Genomic DNA, 12,879 nt, shown 5'->3' on the forward strand with positions numbered 1-12,879 from the left:
AAATTATTAACCTTGGGCAAGACAATTATCACTAATAACCACTGGCTTTAAAAGTACAACCTATCTTTTATCCAAGCCAAAAGATACCTGTGAGTGCCTACAAATCCACATCTCTTTGGTACATGGGAGGAAATCGGTACAGCTGAAGGAAACCCAAGTGGTCACAATACATGCAAACTCTACCTAGACAGCACCTGAGATCGGGATCAAATCCGGGTCTCTGGCACTGTGACACGGCAGCTCTACCAGCTGCACCACTGTGTCGCCTGATTCTACAATAACTGTCAAATTGGCTGCAAGTCTGTGTTCTGACAGCTCCCAGGAGAACACATTGCTGTAGGCGGGCTGTAGAATATATACATTGTGATATTACTCATTATGGCATTCAGACTGGATAACCCACATCCACTTTACAGCTTTTCATGGCAACATCCCCAAATTTATTCAAATTGTCAAGGTGCAAACATTGAAAATCAGTCACTGGTAGACCAGGTATGTTTGACATGTTTATTAAATATACTAATTTCACAGGTTAAATTCAGGACTGCCAATGGGGTATTTATTTCTCTACTGCTTGTCTACCTTTATAGTGTGTGTTGTGTCAATTTGCAGAGTACATGGTTTGTGTGAAAGTGTTAATGATTGTGTGCAGGAGGTGTGGAAAATATGTGTAAGTGCAAGAGTGAATATAAATATGTATGCACGCGAGTGTGATTCAAATGCCCAATTTGAATGCATATTGCACATCAATAGGTGTGAATTAGTACATGTACATGATGGGGGGAAATGTATGTGGCAAACACTTGTGGTGGAGCAAATAAATGTTAGTACTAAGCAAATACTGTGCCTGAAGTGGGAGAGAACTATAATCTTTGGATCAGTGATCTGCAATTACCTGTGATATTACCATTAGTAATATTGTGAAGTGCAATGCACATATATTTAGGAATTGAGGAGACAGCAAATCTAAGCTCACAGAGCAGGGCTCAGAAAAAAAGTAAAAGCCATGATTATCTGACAGCATCTTTGGATTTAAGTTTGTAAAGAATTTGGGAAGTTAAAAGCTGAGGAAACTGAAGGATTCCTAATACTGATAGTGTTCAGAGGTTCTTAAAGATAGACTATGATTTGAAGTTCCGTTATTTTAATAAAATGGTGACGCATTTTTGCTGTCTGGGTTAACAGTGAGGTTTCCTCTTGCATCTTGAGCATCCTCAATGGCTTCAAACAATGACTTGAAGTTTCCAGCTCCAAAACCCTTCAAACAAAAAAGTAATGCATCGTTAGATAAAATTTAAAGGTACATGACAGCTATACATATCTTAATGGATCCATGTTGTGGACCGAGGCTGTGTAATGTTCCATTTACAATAGGAAACGGATTCCACAGTGCAACATTAGTGAATGTCCCTTCCTATGGTTCTACATGAACTGCTCTACACGTATTGTTCAGGAAGCTTTGTTAATTTTGCTTTTGCATATTTCTTGATGTGCTTTTAGTAGTGAGAGCCACATGGAGTTAGAAAGTCTTACAGTGTGGAAACATGCCCCATCTATGCCCCCCCCCCCCACCCCAGCTTTGAGGTCCATTATAGTTTCCAGTAGGTAGGCTGCACTGCCTACAAGAGAAGCTGGTATTCCTGCTGTGATTAAAGTTATGTGTGTTTGCTGCCAACAGGGGTCTTAATAACGTCACTCCCACCCCCAAGCCAACCTCCCGATTGGACAACCTCCCAATTCAGGAGAAGACGAGTAACATTTACAGCTTAGACACAAAATGCTGGAGTAACTCAGCGGGTCAGGCAGCATCTCTGGTGAGAGAGAATGGGTGATGTTTCGGGTCAAGACCCTTCTTCAGACATTTACAGCTTGCCAGAGATGGAGCAAGAATCTGCCCTTGGGTATGCGAAGGGCATGAGGATGGGTCCACCCATTGACGGGCACCAGCCTCGTAACTGGGTAAAAGGTACCTGCACTGGATTATGTGATGAGCAAATGCAATATGTAGTCTGGACTGCATGGAGAATGGTGGGAAAGACCCATTTCACTGGGATTCTATGGATGCAATGAGAGGAAGAAATGGTTTCAGATTGATTTATATTGATCTTAGAAACATAGAAGCATAGAAAATAGGTGCAGGAGTAGGCCATTCGGCCCTTCGAGCCTGCACCACCATTCAATATGATCATGGCTGATCATCCAGCTCAGTAGCCTGTACCTGCCTTCTCTCCATACCCCCTGATCCCTTTAGCAAAAAGGGCCACATCTAACTCCCTCTTAATATAGCCAATGAACTGGCCTCAACTACCTTCTGTGGCAGAGAATTCCACAGACTCACCACTCTCTGTGTGAAGAAATGTTTTCTCATCTTGGTCCTAAAAGACTTCCCCCTTATCCTTAAGCTGTGACCCCTGGTTCTGGACTCCCCCAACATCGGGAACAATCTTCCCGCATCCAGCCTCTCCAACCCCTTAAGAATTTTATATGTTTCTATAAGATCCCCCCTCAGTCTTCTAAGATCCCCCCTCAGTCTTCTAAGATCCCCCCTCAGTCTTCTAAGACCCCCCTCAGATCTTGTGCAGCATCCATTGGCATGTTCAGATTGAGTGCAGATGAACAACACACAAAACAGTTGGCCATCAAGGTACACCATAGCGTATCCTATGTCATTATGAATAAAGAACATAGCTGTCCTGCATGTGTACCAGAAAGAGATGCTGGAATATGGATCTAACCAGCCACTGGGTTTGAAGCTGTAACCCACATGTGCATAGATGAATGTGATTGATGGTACTCACATAGTGATTATGTCTCTGTATCACCTCCAGGAAGAGTGTGGGCCTGTCTTGGACAGGTTTGGTGAAGATCTGCAGCAGGTAGCCTTTATCATCAAAATCAATAAGAATCTTGAGCTCCTGTTACAAATACGTAAGAAATGAGTCACAGAATCAGACTGCTATTAACAAAAAGTGCTGTGAATAAAAGGAAATGTATTCAGATATAACAGTGTAGATTGTATAGGAAGGAACTGCGGATGCTGGTTTAAACCAAAGATAGACAAAAAGCTGGAGTAACTCAGCAGAACAGGCAGCATCTCTAGAGAGAAAGAATTTGGGTCGAGAGCCTTCTTCAGACAATAGTGTAGATTATCAGTTGCCTAATGATCCACATGAGAATGATTGGGCCACTTTATAGTGGAAGCTCCCACACCAAGAGTCAACTATTGCCATTAGGATGTTGGATACATGTCTGAAGCTGTCGTTCCTAAACGTCACATGGCATTTTGACTTGGATGCCTATGGTTACAATCGCTTCACTGGATTGTGCTCCCTCATGGAGGCTACAGCTTTAATATGCTCAGTTAAAACTTGCTTTCCTTATTGTCAATGCCTTAAGATGAACCAAGTATCTGCCTTTGATGCTGTTGAAGTGTAGAGTTCCTTTTGTGGAAGCCAATATATGTACGCTGCAAATAGTCAGAATGGAGAAAATTGAGCATTTCTACTTTCAATCGAGCTTAGTGATCACATTGCACGTGTACACTATTTTAATGCAAATATCACTGCGCTCATCAGAAATTACCCTGTTTTTATTGAAATTGTTATACTCCCCCTCCTCAACAATACAGCCAGGGTCACCTGTATAACATGTGAACGTGATGGCACAGGTAGTCAGGGTGGTGTAGAAAGTATTTAGAATGCTTGCTTTCATCAGTAAGCATAAGAGTACATGATGTTGTACTACAGCTGCACAGGGCATAGGTGAGACATCATGTGGAGTATTGTGTACAGTCCTGGTCAGCCTGGTACAGGAAGAATATCATTAAAGATTCACTTGGATGTTACCAGGACCCGAGGGCCGGAGTTTGGAGAGGCTGGGATCTTTTTGGTAGGAGCAAGAGGTAACTGCAGAGAAGTAGACAAAATCAAGAGAGGCATAGATAAGGTGAATGGTCATTTTCCCAGGGTAGAGGAACGCAGAATTAGAGAATAGGTGCGAGGCAGAAGATTTAAGAGATCTTCACTCAGAGGATGCATATATGGAATTGTTAGAGGTGGGTGCAATGACAAAATTTGAAAGACATTAGATAGGTTCATGGAAAGATAAGGTATAGAGGGATATGTTCCAAATGCAGGCAAGTGGGACGAGCTTGGTTATAAAACCTGTTTGGCATAGACTCGTTGAGCCAGTGCCCCTTTCCATGACAGATGACTCTAACATTCTGCACATGCAATGCTTTAAGTTGGACACTGTGGTGGGAGGTGGTTTCTCCCTTACCCAGGTTGTCTGTTAAATGTGTAGGAACGAACTGGAGATGCTAGTTTACACTGAAGATAGACACATAATGCTGGAGTAACTCAGCGGGACAGGCAGCACCTCTGGAGGGAAGGAATGGGTGATGTTTCGGGTCACTGAAGAAGAGTTTCGACCTGAACCGTCACCCATTCCTTCTTTGCAGAGACGGTGTTTGTCTGTTAAATGCTTGGCTGAGAGTTCCCTCAGCCAAGCATTTAACAGACAAACGCCGTCTCTTTACACTAAGGAACCTGGAATCTTACTGTTCAGATGTACCTGTATCTTTTTCATGTCCTCTTGCACCTTGATTTTCGCATTCTTTAATTTTTCTTTCAATTGATCGTAGTAGGAGTCTGGGGTGTTCAGGAACTCCATCCCACGGTCTTTTAAGTTTATGATCTGCAACATTTGGGAGCAGGATTCAGTAACACTCAAAACCACAGCCCTCTGCCCTTAAAAGTGCTATAAAAACATTGTGACAATGGTAATGGATTTACAGTGGGTAACAGCCCCAGGAGGCAGCAGGGAACACACTGATAAGATCATTGCCTCTCCGCACAATCTGAGGGGTAGGAACAGTCATAAATCACAGCATAGCTACAATATCACTGTGACCTAAAGCCGCCAGAGGGGTGGGAGCACTTCACCCATCTGCAGTCTGAAATGCAGCTGAATGCCAAGTGACACACTTACATGAAAGAACAATAACTCCACAGTAGGATGTTTGTAAAGATCTATAAACTTATTTTGTCATCTTCAACTTACATTTTCATAAACGAGAAATCTTTTGAATTATAAATTTCAACTAATAGAAGTATATAAAATTATGAGAGCCATGGATGAGACAGAGTCAGAACCTTCCCCCCCCCCCCCCCCCCCCTCCCCCCAGAGGGTGGAAATGTCAAAGTCTCAAGGGCATAGCTTTAAGGTGTGAGGGACAAAGGTTAAATGAGAGGTCCAGGGCACAGTTTCACAGACACACACAGGTGGGTGTCTGGAACACACTGCTAGGGGTGATGGTGGAGGCAGATATGATAGTGGTGTTTAAGAAACTTTTAAATAGGTACATGGATATACAGGTAATGGAGGGATATAGATCATGTACAGACACATGAAATTAGCATCATGTTTGACACAGACATTGTAGACTGAAGTGCCTGTTCCTCTTCTGTGCTGTAATATGTCCTATACATTTGCCTCTGACCCTTATGTTTCATATGACCTATAATTAAAAAAAGCATTTAGGTAGTGCCCTTCATAAATGTTCCTAAAGAACCTTACAGCCAATGAAGTACTTTCTGAAGGGCAACCACATCAAAAATATAGGATCATAAGATCGTAAGTGATAGGAGCAGAATTAGGCCATTCAGCCCCATCAAGTCTATTCTACCATTCAATCATGCCTGGTCTATCCCTCCTAACCCTATTCTCCTGTCTTCTCCCCATAACCTCTGACACCCACACTAATCAAGAATATTGATAATCAAGAAAAAATGATATTCAGTGGCAGATCTCCAAGCAATGAACTTAGGGATAAAGTGATGCAATAATGGCTAAATAGGACTTCCAACAGAGCAGCACTCCCACAGCACTACCCTGGGACATCAAACCTAACTGTTGCCATTTCTGGAGTGGGATTTGAACCCATTGTCCAGGTTTGCTATCTCAAGTTAGGCTGATACGATGCATGTCACCAGAGGCTATCTCCAAAGCAGCAAAATATACAGTAGGAAATCCAAACAGCTCCTGCACAATGGTGAATCCAGACATTGCTCTCTTCATTAAGAGAGTATGAACAGCTGGGTTTCCTGTTGCTGCAAAACTGTAGTTTCGTGACTGAGAGATGATTAGGTCCACAGTCGACAACAGGCAAACACTGTCACAGGTTCACGTGTGAAAAAGTACCAGCAAGCACGGATCTAGGGTCAGCAGGTATCCTTAAATGTCGAGGCTGTCCTTTTCCAAGGATTTAACTACAGAACACTGGAAGATTAACAGGGTTTCAATTTCCGTTGTTCTCACCACTGCCAGCAGAGTGCATCGTTTCCAAAGGTGTAAATTTGAAAGGCTGGACAAATAGTGACATCCTGGGACAGTGGTTACTATTGATGCCTTGGAGATCCAGGGGTTCGATACTGACTTTGAAATGCTCCAGTTTCTTCTTACACCACAAAGAGGCACTATTAGGTTAACTTATTATTGTCAATTACCCCTTAAGTAAACCGAAGGGGAATTGATGGGGACGCGAGAGTAAAACATTTCAGGGGTGGGGAGAACAAATGGGACTGAGAGTTCCTATGCTCGGAACGGACATATACTTGATGAGATGAATGGGCCTCCTCATATGCTGTGATAAAGTAATCCATCGCCCACTGAACCACAGAGAGAAACTGGTCCTTACTGTGAAATTTACAGCACACAAGGAAGACTCTTGGCTCATCCTGATAAAAGAGGATCTTTGATAAATCCCTTTGTCTCCACTACCCTTTCAAGCAGTGATTCCACTCATTGAAAATCTTCTCGCTTCTGAATTCCACTTTATCTCCTTCTGTTTAATAAAGATTGGCACACCTTATTGCAACCTACTAAGACACTGAGGAGCAAACTCCACAATTACTTGGTAACACTAATCATAGATCACTATTCACCATTATTGACACAGCACTTGTGAAAATACCAAACCAAAATGTATTTCTTGTACCAAGCAAAGTCCCCTCTACTGACCTCTCTCTGCCAAGAGAAATAGGTCTTTGCTGCTTGCTTGTCTGGACCTGTCAGAAGTTTGTACATCTCAATAAATCTCCTCTCGGCTCCTATGTTTCAAAGAGCACACACAGTTCTGCCAGTCTCTGCATAGATATAATTCTCCATTCCTGGCAACTTGCTCATAAATCTTCTCTGCACCCTGTCATCCCATCACACCCTTCGTGTGGTGCAGTGATCAGAACAAGACAATAGTCCCTTGTTTCAGTTAACTTGAAAAGGTAAGCATTTATATAGTGCCCTACTCGTGCTTTATACAGATACAGCATGACCATGCTGCCATTTATGCTTCATCCATAAAGACAGGACCCTGAGGGCCTTTGTAAACATACTGTTCTGTGACTCACTTCACCCTGCAAACCTTTCAATAAGATTGAAGCCTATAATTTGGTGTATTCATCATTCCAGCTCCATATTTCAATCCTGACCTCGGGTGCTATCTGTGTGCAGTTTGTATGTTCTCCCTGTGACCACGTGGGTTTCCTCCTGGTGCTCAAGCATCCGAAAGGTGTACGGGTGTGCAAATTAATTTGCCTCTATAAATTGCCCCTAGTGTGTGGGGAGTGGATGAGAAAGTGGGTAACGTAGAACTAGTGTGGGCGGGTGATAATGGTCGACATGGACTCACTGGGCTGAAGGGCTTGTTTCCATGCCCTATCTCTAAAAATAAAACTTTGCTATTAATCAGGTTTTCTCCATTTTCAGTCAAGGTGCACAATATATAAAGTGGAATGGTTACATCCAGGGCAGCCTAGGGTGAAAAAAGGTGGAAATAAAACAGTGTGACTTACGGACTGGATGATATCAGAGGTGTTGAGAGCAATGTGCTGCACTCCAGCTCCACCATAGTAATCTACATACTCCTAGAGTGAGAGACAAGAAAATGGTCATGTTAAACAATCTTTCCATTCGCCTACTGTGCCTTTCATTGCCATCCCATACCATACTTATTAGGCACTGCCATTCTTTGTTGCAATGCGTATGACAAAACCCTGAGCCACTTGATAATACTGTTGGATTTTAAACAATTTATTCATACATGGTAAATAAGTCCTCCATCCCAGCAGCAAGAAGCTGTGTCCAGCTTACAACCATACCCGACCCTTTAAATACAGTGAAAGTAGGGGCTCATCAAGGGAGATGGGCAGAGAAGACAGTGCACATGCTCACACCTGGATCTGGGACTTCCTCTTTCCAGGAGCAGGCTCGTTGATGGGCATTTTGATGGTCTCCTCATAATTTGCCACAACAATGGAACGCAAGGAGCTATAGTTTGTGTGGATCTGCTTGTCATCCACTGACCAGTAGCGGTGAAACATCAGGCATTTCTGGTACCTGAGGAAGAAGGTCAAAGTTCACATTAACGCATCGTCTGTTCTTCACCACGAGATTCAACCTTCCTGAGGGAGGGATGATCTGTCTGGTCCCCGATCGTCATCGCTCTATACCATGGCGAACATCGAAGCTACTGCAGTAGGCTGCACCAGCGGCCATGAACTGATGTACAGCAGCAAAGTTCAGCCTGTAGAACCCAAAAACTATAGATGCTGTTTAATACACAAAAGGACACAAAGTGCTGGAATAACCCAGCGGGTCAGGCAGCATCTCTGGAGAACATGGATAGGTGACATTTGGGGTCAAGACCCTTCTTCAGACCAACTCATCAGCACATACTGAAAACCTGAAATATAAAGATTTGATTGATCTGAAACTTTATTTTTATCTCGCCATTGTTGCTGTCTGACTTCTTGGGTATTTTAAACTATTTCTATTTGTAAGAAGAAGGCTTTCTCTCTCCCTTTCCGGTTTGCGTTTTTGTTTTTGCTGCTTAACCTCCTAGAATTCCTTAGGTTCTGTACAGTATCTTCACTATGTTGTATGCAAGGGATAAAAGAGAAGGGTTATTTTGACGATACAAGAAGCTGGGTCATACCAATCTGCTACAGGTACCATCTCATCATCTGGCTGGTTTCCCACAACGTGATCAATGAAATTCAGATTTACCGCGGGTCTGGAACAGAGAGATAAGTATCAAGACAATGCCAGCAGCCTGAGCACAAGTATGTCATCCGAGTGCATTGCACCCTATACATTCCTATCACAGTATACAGCAGCAGCCATTCTCTTATTTCAGAGTACCTCTCAAATGGGCTCTGGCTGGATTAATGTCTTCGCCAAGACATTATAATGTACAGCCCAATTGCAGTTATGGTGACCTCTCCTTTAACAGACTTTCTTACTTAGAATCCCTCCCAGCCACACGATATACACCGATCAGCCAAAACATTATGACCACTGACAGGCAAAGTGAATAACATTGATTATCTTGTTACAATGGGTGGGATGTATTAGGCACCTGTCAAGGGGTGGGATGTATTAGGCAGCAAGTGAACAGTCAGCTCTTGAAGTTGATGTGTTGGATGCAGGAGAAATGGGCAGGAGTAAAGACCTGAGCGACTTTGACAAGGGCCAAATGATTGGGTCAGAGCATCTCTGAAACAGCAAGGCTTGTGGGGTGCTCCCGGTCAGCAGTGGTGAGTACCTACCGACAGTAGTCCGAGGAGGGACAAACCACAAACTGGCGACAGGGTGTTGGGCGCCCAAGGCTCATCGATGCGCGAGGGCAACGAATGCTATCCCATCTGGTTCAAACCGACAGAAGGTCTACCGTGGCACAAGTCACAGAAAATGTTAATGGTGGTCACGGGAGGAATGTGTCACAATACACAGTGCATCGCACCCTGCTGCCTATGGGACTGCCCACGGAGGACCAACAGCATATTAGGTCATAATGTTTTGGCTCATCAGGTCATAATGTTTTGGCTGATTGGTATTTTTGAGTAAAGCTTGAAATGAATTATTTAGGATTTGAACACGTGGGAAAAAATGGACATGCCACTCTATTTAGTGCTAGCTGAGCACGGGAAGCTTCACAAACATAAATTCAACCCACACCAAGGATCAAGAATTCAGTGGGGATATTTCAGGACCTGCTCTTGCAAATCACATTGTCGTTACTGAAGCTTTAAGTCTGCCTCATTGTTGAAGTTCCAAACTTTGATCCACTCACAGCTTGAGAAGGAGAGGGTCGGTGAAGACAGGCTCCTTGTATCCGGGCAAGAAACAACCACGATATGGACTCGAATATTCCACCAGGGTGTGTGTTGTGTCACCATACTGAAAGAAAGTACAGCAAAAGGCATTAGGACCAAATCTCCAACTTTCTGTTGAGAAGACAAGAATCATGTTGGGAGAAAACAGGAGCAAAGACAATTTAAAAGCAACAATTAGATAATGGTAAGCCTGCTAACGTAAGGATAAGAGAATGCCAAGACGATGAAGAATTCTGCATCTTTCAAACCTTGGAGTGGTGCAATGAAACTAAAATTGATTGCAATGAATAAATGGTACCGAGAGTTTTGAAGGGATAAGGGAAATCTCTCAGTCTCAAAGTGCCCAAGACATAATAACTGATTCTGATATTAAACCTGCAGATTAAAGTAAACCCTACCATAGATCCTGGGCTTTAAGTGTTGGGAATCAAACCCATAGTACAGATGCAGCCGAGTCCTGCTTGTGCTTCTTTCCTGTTTGCCCATTTCCCTATTTAGGTGGGAAGAAGTGAAATCAGGTGGAGCCGAGCAATTGACTCCCACAACAGAGCACTTAATGCAACTAGAGGGAGTAGGCGCGCTGATGGGATGAGAGAGTACTGCCATACTCCCCAGGTTTACGTAGACTTGCAAGAATTCTCAGAGATTCTGCAGAACACTTGCCGCTGCAGTCTTCTGCTATTTTGTCAGGGTTTGAGGGGAAGTGGTAGCTTTAGTTTAGTTTCAGTGCGGAAACAGACCCCCTCGGCTCACCGAGCCGGCACTGACCAGCAATTCCTGCACATTAACACCATCCACACACAATAGGGACAATTTACACATACACCAGGCCAATTAACCTACATACCTGTACGTCTTTGGAGTGTGGGAGGAAACTGAAGATCTCGGAGAAAACACAGGGAGAACATACAAACTCCAAAGAGACAGCACCCATAGTCGGGATTGAACCCGGGTCTCCGGCGCTGCAAGCGCTGTGAGGCAGCAACTCTACTACTGTGCCTCCGTGGCCACTCTACTCGTCTCCTCCAGCGGCCACACTAGCAACGATGTGATATGGTTTTACATAATTTATCTTATTAATTTTTTCTATGTTTTCTCTCCACCACTCCTGAACCTGCTTGATCAGTTAAGGCTTTGGGCAGGTAGCTGCCCACCAGTCCCTCATCCAGAGTCAGTACCTCGAATCGAGACACGTTGAGGTGGTGACTCCCCTGCAAACCAGGTAGTAAATACCAAAGGAATATTTGACTCTTGGAGAATCATAGTTGAATCTGCTGCTGACCCCCCCCCCCCCCGACTTTACCACATACATTGGTGCAGAATCATTTCAGATCAGCCATGAATGGGAACCCAATTTGGTTCCTCTCTCCTACCTACAAGCAAATCAGAGAATGCTGGAAATACTCAGCAGGTCAGGCTGCATCTGTGGAACAACATGGAGGGCAAAGGAGTCATCGATGTACCAGTGAAAGAGATGTGGGACTGGGCCCAGGTTAGACTGAACCAAAAACTGTTCTACGTATCACACAAAAAATGCAGGTGCAGCTTGGGGTCATGTGTCTGCCCATAGCCCATGAACCGGAAGAAATGTGTGGAGTTGAAGGAGGAGTTGTTCGATGTGTAAACAGGTGAATAAGTATGATGGTGGAGAGGAATTGATAGGGCTCTGTTCAAGGAAAAAGCAGAGGGACCTTAGACCATCCTGATGTGGGATGCAGCTGTAAAGAAATTGTACATGAACCTATTGGCCCCAGGGTATTGGAAACGTTCAAAGTGGCAGAGATGTTATAATTTGTCACATAACATGTCTCGAAACAGTTCCTGAACTTGCTTATTGACGAAACATTACAGTTGGATAGACTCACGAATAGGATGTGGAAATCATCACAATACTCACAGTTTTTAGAATGGCATATTTCACTTTGCCATAGCTATCCCCCTCTATCCATGGCTCCTTCACAACAATAGCTCCACGTTCTTTTGCTTTCTGCAGATTCAGAATATGTCATCAGCGATCTTAGTCACTCCCCAGATAGTGTTAATCAATTAGCAGAAATTAAGCTGAAAGAGTCTTTAACTAAATCTGACAGACAGATACTGGGAGTAATGAATGAGCAACCTCAATGGCATCAACATAGAGAATGATGGCTACAGGGACAGAGGCAAATAGATCGAGACACACTGGACATGTGCTTTCTCAAGGCCCTGTCCCACTTAGGATATTTTTTAGGCGACTGCTGGCGACTGTCATAGTCGTAGCAGGTCACCGAAAAACCGGCGACTGGACCCCCCCACGACAATGTCTACGACCAGCTATAACAACCTACCACCTAGTCGACATCAATCTATGGCAAGCTACCGACAACCGGCGACCCAATCATCGTGACTTAGGACGTCCACCTACGACCGCACCTACGACAACCTACGACCACACTGGCGACAACCTACGACAACTGAAGTCAACCTACGTCTACCCGTGACAAGCTACGACCCTGTCAGTGACAACTGAAGACAATTCACATCATTTTGGCCTCCGGTTTTGACACCGGTACCCGTCGCCGGTTGACGTAGGTTGACGTAGATAGTCACCAATGGAATTCACCGAAGTCAGCACCAGCGACAACCTACGTCACTTGGCGACAACCTGGTGACAACCTACGGCAGCACCTACATCAGGAGACGTCAAGCTACGATCATTGGCGTCAAA

General features: G+C 44.0%; 1 protein-coding gene across 1 annotated transcript in view; it reads right to left on the reverse strand.

Moving 5' to 3' along the window:
• Positions 1-493: 493 nt before the first annotated feature.
• Positions 494-12,879, reverse strand: part of hpda (4-hydroxyphenylpyruvate dioxygenase a) — a 43,463-nt gene continuing 31,077 nt past the window's right edge. Inside the window, exons 7-14 of the mRNA XM_078422483.1 lie at positions 12,070-12,159; positions 10,130-10,236; positions 8,993-9,070; positions 8,232-8,394; positions 7,851-7,922; positions 4,573-4,695; positions 2,799-2,915; positions 494-1,258 (exon numbers count right to left, since the gene is read on the reverse strand). Coding sequence (XP_078278609.1) covers positions 1,145-1,258; positions 2,799-2,915; positions 4,573-4,695; positions 7,851-7,922; positions 8,232-8,394; positions 8,993-9,070; positions 10,130-10,236; positions 12,070-12,159 — 864 coding nt within the window. The 3' untranslated portion in view covers positions 494-1,144. The remainder of the gene's footprint in view (positions 1,259-2,798; positions 2,916-4,572; positions 4,696-7,850; positions 7,923-8,231; positions 8,395-8,992; positions 9,071-10,129; positions 10,237-12,069; positions 12,160-12,879) is intronic.

The sequence above is a fragment of the Rhinoraja longicauda genome, chromosome 26 (genome assembly GCF_053455715.1).
Source record: "Rhinoraja longicauda isolate Sanriku21f chromosome 26, sRhiLon1.1, whole genome shotgun sequence".
In the NCBI taxonomy this organism is placed as follows: domain Eukaryota; kingdom Metazoa; phylum Chordata; class Chondrichthyes; order Rajiformes; family Arhynchobatidae; genus Rhinoraja; species Rhinoraja longicauda.